Consider the following 25486-nt stretch of genomic DNA (forward strand, 5'->3'; position numbering starts at 1 on the left):
GTTGGAGTTCCAGGGAAATGCTGCCTTCATGCCACCATCTTGGCTCCACCACTCTGGAATTCCATTTTAAAGGGCGAATCTTTTTCTTAATGATTTGACAAGAATTAAATATAAAACATTAACAGGTGTCAACAGACTTTATAAAAGCAAAGCAAGAACTATAAATGTTCACTAACTATAGAAATGCATCCTAATTATAGAAAGAAAAAAGAAAAACAGGTAGTGAAATGTCAGAGGATCTGGAAGAGATCTTTACACAATAGAAGTGTTTTACAAAGAGTAAAAGCATTTTGGATTTTGCATAGGATTTTACCCTTGTTTTATGTTTATGTGAATGTTTTTGTTTATAGTTATTAAATTTATTACTTAAAAATTTTAAGGCATAGTAAAACGTTACAGAAAATAAATTACAAAAGGGAAATTCACTGTTTTAAAGAATACAATAAGATTCTAAATATTGAAAAGTAGTCTAACTTTTTGACAGCCTATACAAATTATTCAATATAGAAGATATATGGCATTATTTAGAAGACGGTATTATTTAAATTGTTATTAATGTCAGATTCCTGTAGTCTGGGCTTTAGACCTAACCTAGATTTTATTTACTTTATTAATTTTTTATTTCTTCCATTGCTTTCCTGTTATTTGTGCCTTTTCTCACAGTGGTGAGAAATTCCAATTTCAAATTCCAGTTAGATAATGAACTAGCACTATGGCAGGTAAAAAGTTCTCAAAATTCTTGCTACTTTGAGAAGACATACGTTTCCTACAAACATAAAACTATGATCATTAAGTATCAGAAATTCTGTTAGGCTATAATTGTAAAAGCATATCTTGGAAGTTTCTGTTTATAATCATTAAATTTAGTTACTCTTATTATATAGTTTTAGAGCATTGAGATGGGAGCATGAGCTCCCAAAATATCAGTTAAGAACCAAAAGGAACACAAATTGTAGGAACAGATAACCAAAGATCTTTTTAAAAATCTAAAAGAACAATAATGTGATATATAAATAAGAATCAAGAATATTGTAGGTTAACATTCTTTGTTGTAAGCTCTGGTCAATCTAGAAACAAGCAGTGCTGAGACACTGAAGCATGTGGCAAATTTGGAAAGGGAGACTTTTTATAAATGCATCTTGGAATACATAAAAACTAATGAAACAAAAAATATTCAATAAAAAGAATATCATCTAATATAAAATAGCATAATTTAATCCTCACTTTCTTTGATTCAAAAGATCCTGAAGGAACAAGGATGACTAATATTTATAATCTCTTTTTGGTTCTCTCTTAAGTCATAGTCTGAACACACTCTTGATTTATCTTACTCCAGTTCCTTTGGAGTGCCTGAAATCAAACCCTCTAACATAAATCTAATCACAAATCATAGGAACATCTCTTACTCAGCAAAAATCTACGGATAAGGATTTGGCTTTCTTCCTTCAACTGGGCTAATGTCAAAACAATGATTACATTCCATTTAGTATGCTAGTGAGTTATCTGGAGATTAATTAATTTTATTTACTATATTTGCTCCAATTAGAGGTTTTTATCTAAATCTGTGATAAATTAAATGACTAAATTCTATAACAAAAGTTTTTATAGAGTTTGTAAAGTTGGAACCTGTACTTTCATTATGAAAGGGTTCTCACCCAATACTGTTCTGCAAATTTTAGTGTTATAATGTCTAGAAGCCTGGGGCTCTGCAGACAGGATGTGTCAAGAGGAAGAACATCTACATAGGTTATACTGACACGAGGCTAACGTGTCTATCCATTCTGCCTCTCTATGACAAACTTAATGATATTTATTCTCAGCAAGTGAGTTTCTGCCTCACTAGCCCAACAAGTCAAAATGCATCAAAATATGAGACCTTATTTTCTTTCTCACCCTCCAGAATATCTTCATAAAGTGCATGTACTCCTTCAGGCACAATGACAGCCAATGCAGTTCCACAGAGAAGCCCGGCACCCAAAACAGTTATCAGTTTTAGTCGCTCCTAGAATCAAACATAAGTACTATTAGGCCAATGTATTAATAAGGGAGGGGAAAAGGGGGAAGAAATGGGGAAGGAGAAATTTGAAAGATTTGTAATCGAGGTTTCTGAGGCAGAAGAATGGTCCACTAAAAACCAGGCAAAAAAAATCCAGACATCTTTACTGTATGATCTTGGGCTAATGTGGATCTGGTTTGATTTGTGTATGGCTCATTATTTTATAGTTACACTCTGTACTTTCATTCTTCGGGTTTAATTTTCTTATCAGTACAATGGAAATAATTCCAATTACTCCTTTTCCTGACTATATCTAATTAGGATATTAAAAAATAACTATTAAATATACTGCCTATTGAATATTTCTTTAAAATAACTTGAAAGATAAATGCAATAATAACTGACATATATAGTGCTTTCCATAAATTTTGTTTGATCAATAAAATCCAAAATCTTTTTATATGACTATACTTCTGTCTTACAAAGGATGGCTTATATAAGGAAAGAAAGAATACAATGTAGGAATAGGAGAGAGAAAGTAATGCAAAAAAGGGCATTAATGAAATGGGCTACATATACAAGAAGAGAACAAAAGGAAGTTCTTACTTTTTTTTAAATTTAAGGCAATGGGGGTTAAGGGACTTGCCTAAGGTCACACAGCTAGGCAATTATTAAGTGCCTGAGATCCAGATTTGAGCTCAAGTACTCCTGACTCCAGGGTGGTATTGCCCTCCAAAAGGAAGTTCTTAAGTGAACACAGAAAACAGCAGTACTACCATTTTAAAGTTGATGAAAAATTTATTTTAAAAGACTAACAGAATGGATAAACTTGCTGAAAATAAATGCAAAAAGAAAACCAAATTTACTAAGTAAAAATTAAACAAGATAAAATGACAACTAAAAAAATCCACAAACTAGGAGAGATTTTTTCCTTTTTTTTTTTTTTGCAAGGCAAATGGGGTTAAGTGGCTTGCCCAAGGCCACACAGCTAGGTAATTAGGTGTCTGAGGCCCGGATTTGAACTGACTGACTCCAGGGCCAGTACTCTATCTGCTCCCACCTAGCTGCCCTAGGAGAGATCTTATAACCAATTGACAAGTGGAGTCAGAAAGCACTTTTTAAATGCCTACTATGTCCCAGGCATGGTACTAAGTGTTAGAGGCACAAAGGAAGCCAAAATTAAGAACAGTAACAACAAACAGTATATACTTTCAAGGAATTCAATCAAATTGGGGAAGACTATGAAAATTGTTCTGTACCAATGTGTTTGTGCTTGTGTTTATGAATGCATGTGTGTGTGTGTGTGTGTGTGTGTGTATGATAAATTCGAGATAATCAACTGAGAGAAGGCACTAGACTTTAAAAAGGAAATAGGAAACAGAAGGTAGAATTTTATCTGAGACTTGTAGGAAGACAAGGAAAATCAAGAAGTGGAAATAAGGATCTAGGCATGAGAGTAGATAATGAAAATACACAGAGTTGAAAGGAGTATCTTATTCAAAGAAAAGTAAGAAACCACAGGATGTAGAAGGAAATAAGATGCAGGGAGCTACTCTATAGTTCAGGCATAAAATGGCAAGGCTGCACTAGTGTGATTGTAGTGCTAGAGAACAGAAAGAGGTGTACACGAGAGATATGGTGATGGTGGAATTCAGAGATACTGGATGGGAGTTTGAATCCAGCCTCAGATACTTTCACTTATTAGCTGTGTGACATTGGGCCAGTCACTTAACTATGCCTCCCTCTCAATCCAGGGTCATTTCCAGTCATCCTGATTCATATCTGGCCATTGAATTCAGATGGCTCTAGAGGAGAAAGTGAGGGTGGTGATTTAGCACATCATCTCCCTCATCCAACTTCAATTCACATTCTTGTCCAAGTATCACCTTGCTGATGTTGTGGTCTTCTTTGAAAATGAAGGACGGGGAAGTTAGGTGGTGTAGTGGATAGCACACTAGCCCTGGAATCAGGAGGACCTGAGCTTAAATCTGGCCTCAGACACTCAATAATTACCTAGCTGTGTGACCTTGGGCAAGTCACTCAAACCCTACTGCCTTAAATAAAAATTAAAAAAAAAATTTTTTTAAATGAAGAACATATTATATGAAGGGCAAGAGATAGCTTCTAGGTTGCAAGCCTGGGTGATTAGAAAGATGGTAGTACCATCAACAATGATAGCAAGTTTGGAGGGAAAAGATTTTGAGTTTTGAATATGTTAAATTTAAATGTCTATGTGACATCCTGTTCAAGATATCCAGAAGGTAATTGGAAATGTGAGCCTGGAAGTCGGAAGTTCTGAAAATCATCTGCATAGAGACATGAATCCATGAGAGATGATGAGATTATTAAGCAAAATAGCATAGAAGGAGAAGAGATGCTTGGGGAATACCCATGGTTAGCTGGCATGACCTGAATGAAGATCCGGCAAAGGAGACTGTCAAAAAACAGAGGTTAGGCAGAAAGAAAACCAGAAGAAAGCAATATGTCAGAAAGCCTAGGGAAAAGAGAGACTATCAAGAAAAAAGAAAGAGAATGAATGTCAAAGGCTACAAAAGAGGTCATGAAAGTGAGAAGTGAGAAAAAGCCATTAAATTTGGCAAATAAGAGATCACTGGAAATTTTGAAAAAAGCAGGTCAGACTTCAGAGTTTAGTGGAGAGTGCACTGAGTGCAGACTATTTCCTCAAGGAGTTGAGTAACAAAAGAGAGATATACTATAATAACTAGGATGGATCAAATTAATTTTTTTGAATGATAAGGGAGACATGGGTCTGTTTATAGTCAAGAGGGAAGCAGTTTCTAGAGTAAGAATGATAGAGGGGATAATATGCCCAAGAAGATGGGATGGGAATAGAAGCACTTGCTCATGTAGAGGAAGAGGGACTGGTCTTGGAAAGGTAAAGGACCAGGTGTTTATTGTCAGATAAAGGTAGAAGAGATAGAGGCAGAAGGCATATAAATGGAATGAGAAGGAGGATAAGGGAAGAGGGAACTCTTGGTGAAGTTTCAATTTTTTTTTTAGTGAAATGTAAGGCAAGGTTCTCAGGTGAGAGGGTTGAGGGAGAAAGTTATAGGTTTGAAGACAGCTAAAAAGAATTGGAAAAAAAAATGACTGGTTACAGGGCTAAGTGAACTGATTTGGGAAGAGTTAAAAAGATTTACATTGCTGCATTGAGGGCCCAGTTGAGATATATAACAAATCTGTAGTAGTCCCAGTGAGCATAGTTTTGTGGTTTTCTTCATCTTCATTCATTCAGCAGCAGCTGCAGCAGCACGAGTAGCAAGGAAGGCAGAGAATGGTGGGAATAATGCAGGACTGAGGCTTGATAGGCAAGATCAATTAGAGAATAAAAAAGCAAGAGACTCCAGAGAAGAGTGTTGAGTTGAACTAGTTCACCAAAGAATGATGGAGAATGGGGGAAAGTGGAGCCAGTACAGGGGAAAAGAACTGAGGGAAAGAGTGGTTAGAGAATAAAGAATAGGATTATAGGATGTGGAATGATAACAGATTATAAACAGATAAAGAAAACTCAGAGTTCACAAACAAAGAAGTAGAACATTTGTAGGCAAAAGCAAAAATCAATGGTAAAACAATATTGTGTGTAACTGAAGTGGAATGGAGGAACAGTTCATGGGAAATAGGAACTGAGGAGTCAGCGTGTTTGAGGGAGTAATCAGTACACATGTTGAAATCATCTAGCATTAGGGCAAAAACTGGGGAGTTGAGAAAGCCAGAGTCAGGCACTGAACTATTTGAAGAAAGAGTACTAGACAGAGGTGGATAATAGGTACCTGAATCTTAATTGGGTATAGCCACAGACTGAATTAATCTCAGAAGAGAAGTTACTAAGTTATGGTGATAGAAGGAAAGCCTAAAAGCAGGGAGCAGTCCAATTATCTCCTTTCCTCTCCATAAGGTATGAGTCAAAGTACAATCAGTGATAAAAGCAGTGGCCAGTAAACTATGCTGAGAGCCAGGTATCAGTGAGCACAACATAGGAAGAATGAAAAAGGAAAAGGTTTATGATCAACATTTGCTATCTATGGAGCAGGCTCTCCAGAGATCCCAGTGGAAGGGCTGAGTGGCTTTAGAGTAGGATAGTGGCAGGGAAAGGAATATGAGAAAAGTGGAGAGTGTTACACAGAGAACAGCATTTGAACAATGACAGGGGGTTTGAATTCACTGGGATGGGGAAGGCATGATATGGTAGTATATAAATTCCCAAAGGGATGAATTCTGGTAGGTTATTATAGCCTCTAAGGGCTTGACTCTAAGAGGAGGTATCAGGAAGTGGTGAGTAGCTGGAGAGGCAAAGGGAAAGAGGGTCTTCACCCATATGTACTCACCATTGTAGAGTTCTAGATAGGAAAGGTACAAAAAATAAATTGTACAGGAGTTTAGAAAAGGATACTAAAGAAAGATTTCATGAATAAAATGTCATTTAAAATCAGTTTTTATAAGATAGGTAGAATTCAGTAGGGTAAAAATTTTTTACCTTACTAACACTGAGGAATGACAAAGAAGCAACTAAAGCATACAGCTTATGGACACTGGTGGAGGATCAGCAGGTAAACCATTCCTCTTTGTGAGCTACACTCCTAACTCTAAGGACTTTCTCCACGATGATACAATAGTGTTCTCACCTTGGAAGCTCACACCCTTTAAGTTTTTCCCATTGGAAGATAAGATCCTTAAGAACAGAGACTTTCTGTAGATATTTGTATTTCAAGCTCTTATCTTGGCCTAAGGGTTTAACAAATGCTAATTTTTGTTACTGTTGGTTGCAGTTCAGGGTTCTTTTAATCAGATATAAACTGGAAAGATAGGTATACCCCAATTTACAAATTCAATTTCTAACAGTTTAAACATGCTTTTTAAAAAATGAGATGGGGGGGTAATTGTTTAGAACTTGAAAACTAATTTTCTGAAGAAATAATGTCATGAGGAAGATCTGAGTTCAAATTTGACCTCTAACACTTAAAAGCTGTGGGGCCTTGGACAAGTCACTTAACTTCTGTCTAAATTTACTAGAGAAGGAAATGGCAAACACTTCCAATATCTTTGCCAAGAAAACTCCAGATATGACTAACAACATTTAAACAGGACTTTACAGGTTAAAGACTGTTTAATATATTTAACTGATTTGAGCTTCATAACTCTGTGATATAGATAGTTCTGATCTTCCAAGGGATCAAAGTAATTGTCTATGCTCAAATTCTTTTTCTTCTGTTGTTTGCTCATTTCCCCAGCCTTTGATCTGATTTTAACTCTGTTAAGTTGGGGATTTGCTTCCAGGGCCGTGGTCACAAGCTTTGAAAGTGTTTTTTTTTTTGGGGGGGGGGGGGAACAATCCCCCAGGAACCTCAATTATTTCAATGTCTTATGAGAGGCTCTGACTGCTCTCTTGCCTGTGTTCCAGTCTGTGGATAACCACAGGCACTCCCCTCTGCCCTGGAGTTGTGAGAAAGGTCCCTGCTCTACTATGGTAGTATGGGGCTCCAGACTTTGACCTGGATTGAGGTGACTTCACAAATAGCAAAGAACTGAATCAGTCAGCTCTTTGGGATTTAATGCGACATTCTACTGATTTTTTATTCAGTATTTCTGTTTTTTGTTTTGCTTTTTGTAAGGCAATGGGGTTAAGTGACCAGCCCAAGGTCACAAAGCTAGATAAAGTATCTGAGGTCAAATTTGAACAAGGTCCTCCTGACTCCAGGGCCAGGACTCTATCCATTGTGCCACCTAGATGCCCTGGTAAAGTATTTTTCATTTAGCCCATAAAAGCCTATTTAACCCAAAGTAAGACTGAAATCAAATTAATGTAAACTTCTCTCTATAAATTGATTCATTTTTGATAGCAATCTACTATTGTTATCTTTTTCTCTTTCTATGACTTAGTAAATTATGGCCATTCTTAGATAGCTTAAACATTATTTCCATGGGAAAATGAATGGCCATTGAATACCAGATAACACCCTCAGTTGAAAAAAAATCCCTTATTAGTTATTATTCTGCTTGCCTTCTCAGTTGGTTAAGAGAATTTTGAAACCAGTTTTTTTGGGGGGAGGGGGGCAAGGCAATGAGGTTAAGGGATTTGCCCAACGTTACACAGCTAAGCAAGTCTTAAAGGGTCTAAGACCAGATTTGAACTTAGGTCCTTCTGACTTCTGGGCTAGTACTCCATCCACTGCACCACCAAGCTTCCCCTGGAACTCAAAATTTTAAAAATTGAATGGTAAATGAGACAAAGACAGAATTATCTGCTTCACAGTGCTTATAAAATGTTAGGGGAAAGGAATGAAAATGCTTTCATTTCTTTGAGGGGAATGCATTAAATAAAACCCAAGATATCTTTATTTAATGCTAAACAAAAAAAATAATGTAATTCTAGGACTACAGAAATTTTTTTAAAATGATCAAATTAAATGAAGTAACTCAAATTGTAGGACAGGAAACAAGTCTACCCTGATTCCTTAAGAATGGTCAACTGAGGGCAGCTAGGTGGCGTATTGGATAGAGCACCAGCCCTGGAGTCAGGAGTACCTGAGTTCAAAATCCAATAATTAACCCCCATTTGCCTTGCAAAAACCTAAAAAAAAAAAAAAAAAATGGTCAACTGTTACGTATTTTCTCAATCCTATTTTTTCAAAATAATTAATAAAGTCTTTTCCTATAAACATGTAAACTTATTAAAATGTAGACTATTTCCTAAGAAGGCTATTAATTTTTTAAAATTTTTTATTAAAGATATTAACTTTTACAATTTCCCCCCAATCTTACTTCTCTCCCCCACCCCCCACTGAAAGCAATCTGTCAGTCTTTACTTTGTTTCCATGTTGTACACTGATCCAAATTGAGTGTGATGAGAGAGAAATCATATCCTTAAGGAACAGACAAGAAGTCGAAGAGGTAACAAGATCCGACAATAAGATATGTTTTTTTTCCCCCTAAATTAAAGGGAATAGTCCTTGAACTTTGTTCAAACTCCACATCTCCTTATCTGGATACAGATGGCACTCTCCTTTGCTAGCAGCCCAAAATTGTTCCCGATTGTTGCACTGATGGAATGAGTGAGTCCTTCAAGGTTGAACATCACCCCCATGTTGCTGTTAGGGTATACAGTGTTTTTCTGGTTCTGCTCATCTCATTCAGCATCAGCTCATGCAAATCCCTCCAGGCTTCCCTGAAATCCCATCCCTCCTGGTTTCTAATAGAACAGTAGTGTTCCATGACATACATATACCACAGTTTGCTAAGCCATTCCCCAATTGAAGGACATTTACTTGATTTCCAAGTCTTTGCCACCACAAACAGGGCTGCTATAAATATTTTTGTACAAGTGATGTTTTTACCCTTTTTCATCATCTCTTCAGGGTATAGAGCCAAGTAGTGGTATTGCTGGGTATGCACATTTTTGTTGCCCTTTGCGCGTAGTTCCAGATCACTCTACAAAAAGGTTGGATGAGTTCACAGCTACACCAACAATGCATTAATGTCCCAGATTTCTCACAACCCTTCCAACAATGATCATTGTCCTTTCTGGTCATATTGGCCAGTCTGAGAGGTGTGAGGTGGTACCTCAGAGAAGCTTGAATTTGCATTTCTCTAATAATGATTTAGAGCAATTTTTCATATGGCTATGGATTGCTTTGATCTTCTCATTTGTAAATTGCAAAAGGCTATTAATTTAATTAATAATTAATTTAATATTCAATATTAATATTTAACATTAATTTATTTTTTATTCTCATTTTGTACAAATTTTTTTTACATTAATAAAATATTCTTGTTTACAAGTAAACAAAATACCCCTCCTCCCCCAGGAATATAGATAGACTTGCTTGGGCGAAAAAAGGGGAGAGAAAAAATTAAAATAAAAAAAATAATAGTAATAATTGTAGGTATGGCCAGGTGGTGCAGTGGACGAAGCACCAGCCCTGGAGCCACGAGCACCCAAGCCCATATTCAGCCTCGTAAACCCAACAATCACCCAGCCGTGTGACATTGCAAGCCACCCGATCCCCACTGTCCTGCAAAAACCAAAAAGGAAAAAAAAAGACCCAAAATAAAATAAAATAGTAATAATAGTAGGGGTGGCTGGGTGGCAGACAGAGCATTGGCCCTTGAGCCAGGAGCACCTGGGTCCAAATCCGGCCCCAGACACCCAAAGATCACCCTGCTATGTGGCCCTAGGCAGGCCATCCAGCCCCACTTGCCCTGCACCTTCCCCCAAATAATAATAACAAAAAATGTGCCTGAGTCTTTGTTCCAACACCAACAACTCTGTCATGGGTGGATCTCATTCTTTATGGTAAGTCCATCACAAAAGTTACTTCCATATTTTTCCACTGTTGCCACTGCTGATCGCAACTCCCTCCTTTCTTATTTCTCCACTACTATGTACTCTATTTTCTCTCTCCTTTCACTCTGACTCTGCTGTAGGGTCATTGACTGGCTCAGCAGACAGATTCCTGGTCCTGGGGCCAAGAAGCCCTGAGCCCCCATACCACCCCTTAGGCCCAGAATCCACTTAGCCTTATGGTCCTGGGCAGGCCTTCCAATCCCAGTCCCTTGCAAGAAGAAAATGTATTATATCTAACCACTCTCCCCCCATGGTCCATCCTCTCCTCCTTTATTCACATTCCCACCCCTTCCCCCTGCTCCCTGCTCCTTCTTACTCCAGATGTCTATACCCCATTGAGTACATATGCTGTTTCCTCTCCTAGCCATCTCTAATGAGAGCAAAGGTTCCCTCATTCCCCCTTGCCTCCCCACTTCCATATCATTGCAATAGCTCATTGTAATAAAAAAAATCTTATGTGAAATATCTTGGACTATTCCCCCCTCTCCTTTTTCTTTCTCCCATTCCATTTCCCTTTTATTTTCTATTGACTCCATTTTTACACCATATTTTATCTTCGAATTCAGCTTTCTCCTGCGCTTCAACTATAAAAGCTCTCTCTACCTGCTCTATTAACTGAGAAGGTTCATATGAGTATTATCAGTGTCATTTTGCTCTGCAGGAATACATGCAGTTCATCCTCATTAAGTCCCTCATATTTCCCCCCTCTCCTCCAATCTCCATGCTTCACCTGAGTCCTGTATCTGAAGATCAAACCTTCTGTTCAGCTCTGGCCATTCCAAAAGGAACCTTTGAAATTCCCCTGGTTCATTGAAAGTCCATCTTTTTCGCTGGAAGAGGACATTCAGCCTTGCTGGGTAGTTCATTCTTGGCTGCATTCTAAGCTCTTTTGCCTTCTGGTATATTGTATTCCAAGCCCTATGAGCTTCCAATGTAGCTGCTGATAAGTCCTGTGTGATCCTGACTGCAGCTCCACGATATTTGAACTGTGTTCTTCTGGCTGCTTGTAATATTTTCTCTTTGACTTGGGAGTTCTGGAACTTGGCTATAATATTCCTAGGGGTTGGTTTTTTGGGATCTCTTTCTCTGGGGAATCGGTGGACTCTCTCCATTTCTATTTTGCCCTCTGATTCTAGAGTATCAGGGCAATTTTCCTGTAGTAATTCTTTGAAAATGATGTCAAGGCTCTTTTCCTGATTATGACTTTCAGGTATTCCAATAATTTTTAAATTATCTTTCCTAAGTCTGTTTTCCATATCAGTTGTTTTTTCAATGAGATATTTCACATTTTCTTCTAATTTTTCATTTTTTTTTGTTTTGAAGTATTGATTCCTGATTTTTGGTAAATTCATCAATCTCCCTGAATTCTATTCTTTGTCTGAAGGATTTGTTCTCCTCAGAGAGTTTTCTTATCTCTTTTTCCATCTGGCCAATTTTGCTTTTTACACCATTCTTCTCCTCAATAACTTTTTGAACTGTTTTATCCATTTGACCTAAGCTGGTTTTTAGCATGCTATTTTCTTTAGCATTTTTTTGGATTTCCTTGACTAAGCTGCTGACTTCATTTTCATGTTTTTCCTGCATCTCTCTCCTTTCTTTTCCCAGTTTTTCTTCCAACTTCCTCATTTGATTTTCAAAGTCTTTTTTGAGCTCTGTCATAGCCTGAGCCCAATTTCTGTTTTTCTTGGAGTCTTTAGATGCAGGAGCTTGTGCTTCCTCATCTTCAGACTGAGTATTTTGATCCTTCTTGGGCTCATTTGCAAAATATTTCTCAATAGTCTTCCTTTTGTTTCTCTGCTTGCTCATTTTCCCAGTCTGGGCCTGGTTTGGGGGTGCTTCCTGAGCTTTTGGGGCACTCCCACAAGGGTCTCAGTATGTGAGGCTCTGTTCTCCCTCCTGGTCTGTGAATGACCATAAGCACCTCCCTCTGCCACGGGGCTGAGGTGGGGGGGGCCCTGTTGTTCTATAGGGGGACCTAGACTGGGATCAGGATCTGAATGTGGTCAGAGCCCCAGAGTCCTGTTCCAGGGGCAGAGGACTGAGCTTGCAGTTTCTCTTCACTCCCCTCCCTCAGCTCAATGGGCTCATGCCCTGGGGGCTCTTGCTTACTGGCTGCTTTCTGCTGCCTGCATTCTGTTTCCGGCTCTGGGCTGCAGAAAGACCAAGCTGCTCCCTGTGTGCCCGGAGGGCTGGGCTCCCCGTGCTCGTGCTCGCTCTGGCAGAGGTCCCCCGCTGTTTCCCCACTTTGTGCCCGGTGCTCCCCGGGGTGCAGCTCAGGAGACTCCCCCACTGCTGTGGGCTCCCTGTGCCCTGGGGCTGCCTCCGGGAGGCTGAAGTTCTTTGGCTCTGGCGGGCCGCCTCTCCGACCCCAGGGAGCAGAGCCTTTCTCCTCTTTTCCAGGTTACCTTGAGTAGGAGAACTGCCTCACTGGGTCCCTTTGTGGGTTCTGTCTCTTGAAAGTTTAGTCAGAGTCCTTAGCTGATGAGTTTTATCAGAGAGCTCCTAAGACTGGATCCCTTCTTGTTGTCATCTTGGCTCCACCCTCAAAAGGCTATTAATTTTGAGAGAGGGAGGTAAAAGTCTCCTATCAGTGTAGTTTTACACTCTATTTCCTCCTGAGAATAGGCAACATACCAAAACTTAATGGAATGCAGCCAAATCAGTTTGTTGGTTTTGTGACCCCCCCCCAAAATAGATAAATCTTCAGTTAACTTTATTAAAGAAAAGAATGAAGAAAACCAAATTACCAGTATCAAAAACAAAAGGAGTAAATTCATCACTAATGAGTAAGAAATTAAAGCAATAATTTGGAGTTTTTGCCCAACCATATATTAATAAATCTGATGATCTGAGTGAAATGGATATTTACAAAAATACAAATTGCTCAGATTAGTAGAAGAGGAAATAAATTACTTGTCTCACATAAAAGAGAGGAGAGAAAGCATTTGCAGTGGAGGGGAAGGTGTCAGGGAGGGAGTGAATCTTACTCTCATCAGAACTGTATTTACAAAGAGAATAATATATACACACTCAACTGGGTATAAAACTTTATCTTACCCTAGAGAAAAGTAGGAGGGGAAAAGGATTAAAGAACCAGAGGTGGGGGTGGAGGGGAAGACATGAGAGAAGGGAGGGTGGGCAGATTTGGGGAGGGGTAGTCAGAAAAAAAAACACTTTTAAGGAGGGATAGGATGAAAGGGGAGAGAATAAAATAAGGAAGAGGGAATAGGAATGGCAGGAAATACAATTAACAATAACAACAGTAAAAAATTTTGAAGCAAGTTTCTCATTCTCATTTCTCAAAGATACAGAGGGAGAATAGAGTCAAATTTACAAAAAAATAAGAGTAATTTTCCAACTGGAAAATAATCAAAAGTGATGAAGTGTTTACTTGAAGTAATTAAAGCTATCTAAAACTATATGAAAAGATACTTAGCATTGAGTGGAAAAATATAAATTATAACAATTCTGACTTGCCAACACCTTTTAGACTGTATAATAGGACAGAAAAGGAAAATGACAAATGTGGGATGAGGGAAAAATGAAACATTAATGCACTGTTGGCAGAGTTGTGAACTGATTCAACCATTCTGTAGAGCAATTTGGAACTACGCCCAAAGGGCTATAAAACCCTTTGACCACTAGTAGGTCCAAATCCCCCCCAAAAGGAAAAGAACCTTTATGTACAAAAATATTTACAGCACCTCTTTTCTGGTGTCAAAGAACTGGAAATTGAGGGGATGCCCATAAACTGGGGAAATGGCTGAAGAAATTGTGCTATATGATTATGATGGAATGCTATTATACTAGAAGAAATGATAAGCAGGATGCTCTCATAAAAACCTGGAAAGATTTACGAGTTGATGAAAAGTGAAATATATGGTGTACAAAGGAACATCAATATTTTAAGATGATCAGCTCTGAATGACTTAGCCAATTATTCTCAGCAATACAATGATCCATGATAGCTCTGAAGGAACTAAAGATATCTGAATACAGACTGAAGAATGCTTTTTTCTTTGGGAACTCAAAGTTTTAAAAATGAATGCTAAAAATTGTTTTTATGAGTAAGTAGGGAAAAATACTAAATAATTTCTTAAAAATTCTGTAGTTAAACTATCCAGCCTCAGACACTTAATAACCACCAAGCTGTGTGACCCTGGTCAAGTCACTTAACTCCATTGCCTTAATAAAAAAAATTCAAAAACAACAACAACAAAGAAGTACCCATGCCATTTCTTTTACTCAAAGTAGCCAATACTCTTAAAATGCTAGATAATGAAGAGCTAAAATACAGTAGGGTCCAACTACTGTTCTAGTATGAGTTTCCCCTATGGATTTATTTTAAAGGACCCCATGTCAAGAAAAAGATTAATGTGAAATCAATAGCAGACCTACCTGCTAAGAATGCTAACAGTTATAGGAGAAAAGGCATAATCCTCAATTTTGAAGTTCTAACTCTTAAGATTGAGGCAAGATTCCCCAAGCTTCAGACTGGAGGAAAAAATAAAACAAAAACTTGGACATGAGTTAATATTCTAGGTAAGCAATGGTGTTGGACATAGACCCAGTCACAGAATCCTCCTTTTCCCAACTTTAAAAGGCTTACTACTTAATACAACTTACTAACCACTCAATCTATTTCTACCAAATAATTTTAAATTCCAAAATAACCCAAAAGCTATAGAAATTTAGTTCTAAATAAAGAAAAAGGAAAGTTTCTAAAGAAGTCATATGTGATTGTTCAGAGTGTTCATCTGATAAGCACAAAAGTAAAAAGCACATATATAAAAATACAAAAGAATGGTGGTATGTTTCATTAAGAATAGTAACAGGTTGCTATCACTTGAGCCAAGTCCTAAGTTAAAAGGAATTTAAAAACTCTATCTGGGGCCAGAGGTATAGGAAGGGGATTAGGCCCATTGATAAGAACATATATAATATTAATAGATCATACAAGAAGCAGAACTATTTAACTCCCATTTTTTCAACTTCCCTATGAAGTTGCAAATTGAAAAAATAAAACAGTCAATAATAATCAAAAATACTTATAAAGCACTAGTTACAAATGAGAAAAGGGAAGACATTTCCAAACCTCAAGGAGCTTATACTCTAATGGAGAGAAGATAATTGAAGAAAGCTATGGGGTGGCATGGGAGTCACTAATTGCAGAGAAGGATAATGTCTATTAATAGTTGAATACCAAGCAAAAGTACAGCTGGAGAAAGAAGAGTTATCTTGCAAGTTCTGAGCCCTCTATAAGGAAAGGCTTTGCTTATAGGAAGGTAGTTCAGAGATAAGTGAAATTCATAGCTGATGAGAAATCAGTAAGAGAGGACTCAACCACTTGAAACCAGTTCAAGTGGTCCAGACTCAGAAACTGAATTCCAAGATGACAAAAGAACTTGTAGATGGGGGGCAGCTGGGGGTTGGCTAGGTGGCGTAGTGGATAAAGCACCAGCCTTGGAGTCAGCAGTATCTGGGTTCAAATCCAGTCTCAGACACTTAATAATTAACTAGCTGTGTGGCCTTGGGCAAGCTACTTAACCCCATTTGCCTTGCAAAAACCTACCCCCCCCCCAAAAAAAACCTTGTAGATGTATAGCTTTCAATATATGACAGGATTTCCCATTAAGGAACCAACAAGGCACTAAGTATTATTTTGTTGTCAGGCTGCTTAATATCCCCAGTCTGGCTGCATTTATCCTCTATTTCTTTGATTAAATCTATTGTTAGGTTGCTATTCTTGGAGGTGAGCTAGACTACTCTTTTGAGGCTTATATCCTTTTCCACTAGAATGATAATTCTATTATTGAGCCACTATATACTGATTTCCCTCACATTACCCACATCACTACCCAGCCTGCTGTAATTCAATGTATTATCTTGGCACTCTTGCTATATTCAAGTGAATTACATGAACTAAAGACATGAAGTCCCAAGTTGAGAAAAATCTAAGCTAACTTCTACCTCTAGATACAGCACTAAAAAAATGTAAAATTAAAAACAGCACTTTAGAAATGGACAAAAATCTAATTACAAAGAATAAAAAGTTTAAAATTCCAGAAAATTCATTTTCCTTGATATAAAAGTGTCAAGAATATATACATTTTCCTACAAGTATTTTTTTTTACAGTAAACAATGATCTTAAACACAACAAACCTTTCACTTTGTACTGAATCCCCTTGCCTCAAATGCACAATTATGGAAAAGAGTCAATTGTTATTATAATCAGATACATTCAAAACTTTATTAAATTAGGGCTTAAAAGGGTTTTAAAGAGGGTGGGAGGGGGGATATTACTTTTTCCATCATCTTATATAATGCAAAATTTCAAAACATTTACAATATCAATCCCAATGTTTTCTCTGCTAAAATGGCAAAATTACTGATATAAAAAATAATTATTTCTGCTTTTCCAAAACCAAAGAAGTTCTCTACACTATCACTGCTTTTTCATATCTCCCTTACTGGAATCAAAGTCTTTGTAGGGATCATGATAATGTACTCCCTTCTGTAACTGTCTTGTATTTATTTGTATTACTTAGCAGTTCAATGGATATTCTTTCCTTTCAAAGGAAAATGTCTTGATTTTCAGAATTTATATTTTGATGTTTAGTTTGTGATTGTTTGATTTGTTGTTTCTTCTTCTAGCTGCATTCCCAATTCAATAAGCAGTTTGGGTTTTTTTGGCTGATAGTTTTGCCTCATTTCTGGTCTTTAATGACATTCTCTTTTTCTATGATTTGTTCTTTGACCTAACAGTTTTTTCCCTTTTGTTTTTTTCTGAACTTAAATACCAAAAAATATGAGTATTTCCATACAAAATGTACACAAAACTGTCAATTTCAATTACATAAGTTTTCTTTTTAAAGCATGTAATAAAGTTAATATATAATTTTCAAAACTATCCTGCTTATTGGTGATTCCTTGGAATCTTTTTTTCCGTATGCGTGCGTTCGTGTATGTTTGTGTGTGTGTGTGTGTGTGTGTGTGTGTGTATGTTTGTTTTGCAAATCTATTCTCTAGTCTATCTTCCCATCTCCTCCAATGGGGGAAAAAAATCCTTAGAACATGCATTTTCAAGCAAAACAAATTGTTACATTGTCCATTTAAAAAAGTCTTATTCTGTATTAAGTTCATCATCTTTTTGTCAAGAGATTCACAATTACTATAAGATTAAAAATTAATAATTGCTCATTTTAATGTTTTCTTCAAAGTACCTTTATTGATTACAATTTTTATTATGATTATGGTCAATAGAGGATGTTATTCATATTTTTGCATGCTTGTATACCAGAGCACTATCATAGCAACATTTCTAAATTTAATTTTGGGGAATCTTAATTTATTTCTCATCTTTTTGTTAAATTTGTCTAATTCTAAAAAAGAAATACTGAAATACTGAGATTCATCATAATACTGATGTCTATTTCTCTTGATAAATCACTTAAATTTTTCTTTAAGTACTTCTATCTAATTCTATGTACATAACTCCTTGAATAGGTACCCTGAAAGACAATGTAGTTTTCCTGCTTATCTTAATGCAATCTATTTTTACTGTTGCACTGAGGTTATGATTGAGATTTCTCTTTCTCTGAATAAAATTGAAGTATAACGATTTTTATTCCTGGCCTTTATTGTACTGTGTAAATATTTATATTTCAAATATATTTCTGTATTTCTTGTAAACATCTTTGAATCTACTATTTCTAATTCATATTGTTTCCTATTCATATTCTTTTCTAAATTTGTCCCATTTGTACTCATAATTATTTCTCTCCATTCTTTCCTCTTTTTCTCTCTATGGACCAACCCAGTTCTTTACATGGAAGAAGATAGTGCCAGAAGACTGTTTATCATTACTGAAGGATACCTGATAGAGTCTATGTCTGCTGTCTACCCTCTTCTCTTTTCCTTTCACAGAATCTGATGGTTGATTTTTATTTTTTCCCCTTCCTTTTAAAGGGAGTTTTTGCCCTTTCAGAATCAATCCACTGACCCTTAAGTTTGTTTTGGCTGTGACTAATCTCTCTTAAATTGTCCTATTTTTACTCCCTCCCCACCCCAGATCTCAGAAGAATTGAATATCATTCTACACCAAACTTTTCTGTCTGTGAATGTTTTCTACCGTCTTTTATATGTTTCTGATAGAAGTTTGTCTCCCTCTCTTTTCCCTCTCATTTATTTCTCTCTGTGTGTCTTTCCCCCATATTTTTAAAGTCTTTTTCTTTCCCTCTCAAAACTTAATGGAGGGGATAACTAGGAGGGATAGGTAGGAAGGACAGTGAATAGAACACCAGCCTGAGTCCTTGGACACTTAATACTTATTTAGCTGGATGACTTTGGGCAACTCACTTAATCCTATTGCCTTGGAAAAAACAAAACCAAACAAAAAAATTAATGAATATTGTTCCCTTTCTGCCCTTGGATCTTCTTTCTCCTCTTTTCTTCTCTCAAAATAATCAAAGCATAGCAAAATGACTTCAAGGCCTTTGTCTCCTTAGACTCCCTGTAAGATCCTAACAGTTATTTTCTTTCTCTAGGCAGGGTAGGGTGGAGGAAAAGGCAGAAGTAAGAAATAAGCATTTATTTAGTGCCTACTATGTGCCAGGCAGTGAGCTTTTTTTATAGATATATCTAACTTATAAATTATTATCTCATTTAATGTTCACAAAAACCTTTAGAGGCAAGTGATATTATTAGCTTATTTCATGGTTGAGGAAGCAAACAGAAATTAAGTAACCTACCTAGGTCACACAGCAAGTAAATGTGCTAGACTAGATTTAAATTTGATCTTCCTGACTCCAAGTCCAGCAATACTGTGACATTAACTGCCATTATTAGATGCTAACACTTCATCCTTATATGAAGGGTGTGTGTGTGTGTGTGTGTGTGTGTACATATTATACATGGTTATCCAGTTCCAAATGCTCAAATGTATTTACCTTTTAATGTTTCTCTTGACTCCTGTGTTTATTTCAAGATTTCTCTTCAGCTCCGGTCTTATCAGGAATCCTCCTGTTACTATCAAGAAGTCTTATATTTATATATTTATTCCATTCCCTACTCCCCATCCCTTACAGGATTATACTTAAGTTTTGTTGGTGGAGTTATTATTGATATGAGTTTTTAATCTGAGTATCAGATTAAAAGTTCTCCTCTCTTCTGATAGTGGTATTTGCCAAGTGTTGGGTGATATTGAGTATGACTTTTTGAGACTCAAGCCCTTTCTTTTTGACTACTTGCAGTATTTTTTCTTTGACCTGAAAGCTCTGAATTTTGGCTCAGGATATAAACCAGTACATTCTAACTATTTTCATGAAATCTTCAATTGATCTAGGCAGTTTTCAAATCATTATTTCTTGAAATATGTTCTCTAACCTTTTATTCCCCAGTTGTGATTTTTGGATACTCAATGATTATTAACTTTTTTCTGCTTTTTGATCAGTTGTTTTTGATAGGATTTTTTTTTATATTTTCTGATTTGTCTTGATCTTTTGATTTTGTTCTTATATTTGTCTCATTTTGTCATTTATTTTTATTTGGGCCTCTCTCATTTCCAGCGAGTTTGTTATTTAGGCAAGGTTTTGTCCCTTCTGTACTAAAGCTGCACTCCTTCAAATTTTTTTTCTTCTAGAGTTAACATTTTATTTGTGATGTCATTTCGTAATGGTTCATTTCTTTTTTTTTAGGTGCTTTTTTTTTTTGGCAAGGCACTGGGGTTAAGTGGCTTGCCCAAGGCCAATACAGCTAGGTAATTATTAAGTGTCTGAGACCGGATTTGAACTCAGGTACTCCTGACTCCAGGGCCAGTGCTCTATCCACTGTGCCACCTAGCTGCCCCAATGCTTCATTTCTTCAATGAATTCTAGGTGATCTTGTGGCCAAGTTTTTGAATGAAGCTTTTGTTGAAGGTCTTTAAGAGGTATTCTCCTTTTCTGGGTTTGTCTTGAATGTCCTTGAATTCATATTTATGATCAGCATTTCCTTTTGTGTTTTCATTTTCCCAGTTTACTGCTTGAATTGGAGCTTTGCACCAAAGTCTGCCTCTGAATACTTCTGGAGGGAAAAGCAGGGTCTTGTTTATTTCTGATCTCTATTATTTGGGGTGTTGCCATTACTTCCTCTGGTACTAATACTCTTCAAGAACCCCAGGGTTGCTATTCTCCTGCTCAGCATTTTGAAGGTTCACAATTCCAGTTCAGGGTATGGGTGACATAGCCAAAGAGTCCATCTTTCATCAGAGCACTAGTAGATCACTGCTGGTCCCTGATGATGACGATGTTTGTCCTTTGTTTTCGAAGAAGATCATGATTTCAGGGAAGGGGTGCCAAAACAAGCATGTGAATTAGATCTGAGTGAGGAGGTGCTGTGCTAAGTCATCAGTCTCAAATAGTCAGATATAAAACAGGATGACTGGAGATGGCTCTGGATGGGAGGCAATTAGAGTTAATGACTTTGGTCAAGGTTACAAAGCTAGTGTCAAGTATTTGAGCTCAGATTTGAAACTCCTGCTCCAGGGCTGGTGCTCTGGCTCCACCAGTTCTGATCAATAAAATTATAGGCTTGTCCTTGGTCCTTATTCTTTGCTCTGGGCACAAAGTGTCAGGCCCTAGCCCTGGTGGTTTACCATGCTGGAAAAACTTATTATTCTCCCTTGATGTTTGTAAGTAGTTGTGCAAGAAAAGTTGAATTCTATTGTTCCCTTTCACTGCTATTTTTTTCTAGTTCTCAAAAACATACAGTAACAAAAGTGATTCCAAATGCAGTCAATGGTTAATCTCAAATTATTTTTTTTCAGTCTAGATCAGGGGTTCTTAATCTTTTAGGTGTATAAATCATTATAGTAGTTTGGTGTAGTGTGTTCTTAAATGAAAAAAATAGATGCTTATCTCCCTTATCAAGAGAGAATAATAAGCTTTTCCAGCATGGGAGACAGAAACCTTTGGGCATTAGGGAGGGGACTAATCCAGTGACCCTGGTACAGAGGTCTTCCAACTGCAGACTATGGCTATGGGACTGTAGGATAAGGAACTTGAATCAGAGTCTGTCTTCAGAGTTGCAGGGGTTTACAATCAGGGAAACTTGGATCAGAGTCTGTTCTTAAATGCAAAAACTAGATGCTTATCAAAATATTTTTTAAAAACAAGTTTACAGATCTCATATATATGCACACATACATATATGAATATTTTAAACATACAATTAAGAAAGGTCCATAACATTTTAAAGTAAGCCATTTATTGTAACGATAATAACAACTAACATACAGTATGTGCTATGTGCTAGGCACTGGGCTAAGCACTTTATAATTATCTTATTTGATTCTCACAATTACCTTGGGAAGCATATGCTATTATTACCCCCATTTTACCTGCAAATAGGTAAGTGACTTGTCCAGGGTCACACTAATTAGATGTGTCTGAGGCCATATTTGAACTCAGATCTTTCTGACTCAAGGTCTGGCATCCTATCCATCATACTGTGTATCAAAAGAGAACAATATTATATTATTCTAAATTAAAATCTTTACACACCTGTACATAATTTTTTTTAAAATAAGAAAATGACACATGAGAGCAATACAAAAAAGACAACTTCTGGAGTTACTGGTTTTATGCTAGCTTTTGCTTAGTTATTGAAGGAGAAACACACTAGAGAAAGGGGAAAAAAAACTTTAGCTAAGTTATTACTGGACTAATTTTATATTAGGTAATAATGAACTTCAGAACCCTGAAGTTGCATACTTGATAATGTTAAATAGAGACAATAAGAATTATCAATCTGAATAATAAGACTGCTATGCTGGAATGATCCAAATTCTTTTTAGGGAGGACTATACTTACATAATATAACTTCTGGCTTTTATACTTACAACATGTATCTCATATTTATCCTAAGGTAGAATTTATTTTGCTTACAGTAAAAAATATACAGAATGAGCACTAAAATAAGAATTTTCTAAGAAACTAATTTCAATGAAGAAGAAAGGAAAGTATTTCAGTTTTTGTTCTGGATTTGGCTGGTAGTATTCTTTTAAACATGGCAGAACAATGAGTACCAGATGAAAGTCCATAGAAGTATGTACATATTTCAGACAGCCAGAAAGAACATACCAATAATCACAACTGATCCAAAGTAGAATGGGTTGTGATAAGGATATTATAAAATAATAATTATCATTATTATATTTATCATCAGGAGAATTGTTCAAGCAAGGGCTAAATTACTTTTTATTGGGACATTATAGAAAGGATTTTTGTTTAAGGCTCCATCACCTAGCTTAAGAACATCAGTAAATAGTTCCCATACAGAAATAAATACACTGTACATTTTATTTTTACTTTTTTGCTCTCCTTACTGGAAGTTTCCTAATATATTTATTTATACTTATAGGACATAGTCTTTAGATCTGAAATGTTTAGACAAGGGGCTTCTAAGAGTCAGTCCATTCTAGCTATGGAAAATATCCCACCCAAAGGCAGTAAAATGAGTCAGAACAAATTATATCTGAAGTGCCTTCAAACTCTTAAGATTTTTAGATTTTGCAACAAAAGGCAAGATAAATATCGAGAACATTTTAGTGAATACAAATTCTTTGAGATTAAGAACTGTCTCACTTTTTTATGTGTAACCCAGGCCTAATACTGTACCTGGGACATAGCAAGGAGGTACCTTAATAAATGCTTGTTTTTGAGGGAACATCAAGAACATAACATGTGTTAGGTACAAGAAACTAGATCAATGTCTTATAGGCAACCCTAAAACCCTTTGAAAAGTGGAATATGGTAGAAAAATATCATTCATATCCGACCTTTCCGAATGAAAATTAATTCAACTCTTACCTTGACTCTAACTCAGAAAAATATAAATAAAATGATAAAAGTAGATTAGACATAAATATATGATACAAACATAAGTATACTGAGTGATAGCTCATCAATAAGAGAGACACTGAGAAAAGATGCATTTATTAAATCCCTTTATATACTATACACAGTGCTGGGGACTAAAATGCAAAAGAAAGAGACAAAATTTACACATACATACTAAATAATTCAAGGTAATTTTGAGAGTGTGGATGGAGTAGGAACTAATAGCTGAGAAGAATCAGGAAAGGCCTCATAGAGACTTTATTTACTTAAGTTTTTTTTTTTTTATTAGTTTTTGTAAGGCAATGGGGTTAAGTGTCTTGCCCAAGGCCACACAGCTAGGTAATTAAGTGCCTGAGGCCAAATTTGAACTCAGGTACTCCTGACTCCAGGGCCAGTGCTCTATCCACTACACCACCTAGCTGCCCCTTAAGATAAGTTTTAAAGAAAACTAGGGCTTCTAAGAGTCAGTCCATTCTAGCTATGGAAAATATCCCACACAAAGGCAGTAAAGGGTCAGTAAAATGTAAGGAACAGAATAAAAGCAAGTTTGGTTTGAACAAAACATATAAAAGAGAATAATAGAATGATAAAAATAATTAGCTTGGAAAGGCAGGTAGGAACTTTGGAGCCAGGCTGTGAAGGATTTAAAATGCCAAATAGAAGACTTGTATTGATATTAAAAAGAACAGGGAGGGAAATTACTGGAGTTTACAGAGCAGGGGAGAAATGAGGTAGTGCTTTAGAAATTTCATTTTGGCAAATAAAATGGAAAAAGATGACAGGGAGAGATCAACAAGGTGGATATTTCAAGGGTCTGAACTGGGGTGGAAGTTGTATGAATAGAGAAGGGGACAGGTGAGAGATGATGTGGAAGTAAATAGCTAAACTGTGGCGATTGAGTATAACTGTGAATAAATTAGAGTGGGTTGATGGAACTGGTGTGACTGAGAAGTGTCCCCAAGAGAAATATAAAGTTTGGAAAAAGGATAGACTGGGGGGGGGGGGCGGGTGAGGGGAGGATCAGACAGGGAAAAATACACTATTTTCCAATTGAAGATGTGTTAATATACATATGGAGACATGGAGTCATCTGCATAGAGATATTTTGATGAAATTATATGGAGAATAGGGCCCAGAACAGAGTTTTGGAGTACAACAAAAGGTGGCGGTGGGGGGGATATGTATGATGAGCCAGAAAAGAAGACTAAACAGGTGCAGTTGGATAGGTAGGTGAACCAAGTTAAAGCAATGTCATGAAAATAAGTCTATTAAGTTACTGAAAAAGATTTCCAGTAACTATTTTCCATACACAAATGAATGCACTGTTCAGTTGGTTTCAGGTGTGTACTACTCTTCACAACCCATTTAAGGGTTTTTATTGGCAGAAATATTGGAATGGTTTGCCATTTTCTGCTCTAGCTCATTTTACAGATGCAGAACTGAGGTAAACAAGATTAAATGACTAGTCCAGGGTCATTTAGCCAGTAAGTGCCAAGGCCAAATTTGAACTCAGGAAGATGAGTTGTTTAGATTCCAGGATCAACAAATTATACCCACTTCATCATCAAGAACATCAGTAAATAGTTCCCATACACAAATAAATGCACTGTGCATTTTATTTTTTACTTTTTTGCTCTCCTTAATGGAAGTTTCCTAATATATTTATTTATATTTATAGGACATAGTCTTTAGATCTAAAATGTTTAGACAAGGGGTCTTCTAAGAGTCAGTCCATTCTAGCTATAGAAAATTTCCCACCCAAAGGCAGTAAAATGGGTCATTTCTCTGATATGTTTCCTTCTAACAATTCCAAATGAATTTATTTCTTTGTGCAATAATAATCAGACATTGAAGACCATCATGGAACTTGGAAAGGAAAATAACAAAAGGTCATCACTGGAAAATGATTTCATTGTTTCTATTAATTGGATTGACTTATAAGCAACATCACAGATATAGAATTTAAATATTACCCTTAGTGTTAATATAAATGAAATTTCTCACCAGTTTAGTACAATCTAAAAAATTTATCTGATAACTCAGGAAAATACTGAGATTGAGAAACCTTTAACTGTGTTGTGGGAAAGAAAATTTTAATGTGTTTTAACTCAATTATTCAATATGTATATTTGTAAGTGAAATGATATCTAAATACAAGTTTTAGACAACCTGAAGGCCTTTTATTCCTCACAATGTGACCTTTTTACATATTCCCCAAGACACAGGTCTTTGTAGATCTTTTTTTTGTG

At 36.5% G+C, this 25486-nt stretch overlaps 1 protein-coding gene across 3 annotated transcripts in view; it reads right to left on the bottom strand.

Annotated features, from left to right (window-relative positions):
• The window catches only part of SLC39A9 (solute carrier family 39 member 9), a 50319-nt gene that overhangs the window by 22427 nt on the left and 2406 nt on the right, over positions 1-25486 (bottom strand). For all 3 annotated transcript variants that reach the window (XM_074236035.1, XM_074236033.1, XM_074236034.1), the window contains exon 2: positions 1894-2002. In XM_074236035.1, the coding sequence (XP_074092136.1) occupies positions 1894-2002 (109 nt within the window). The remainder of the gene's footprint in view (positions 1-1893; positions 2003-25486) is intronic.

The sequence above is a fragment of the Macrotis lagotis genome, chromosome 4 (assembly GCF_037893015.1).
Source record: "Macrotis lagotis isolate mMagLag1 chromosome 4, bilby.v1.9.chrom.fasta, whole genome shotgun sequence".
Classification (NCBI taxonomy): domain Eukaryota; kingdom Metazoa; phylum Chordata; class Mammalia; order Peramelemorphia; family Peramelidae; genus Macrotis; species Macrotis lagotis.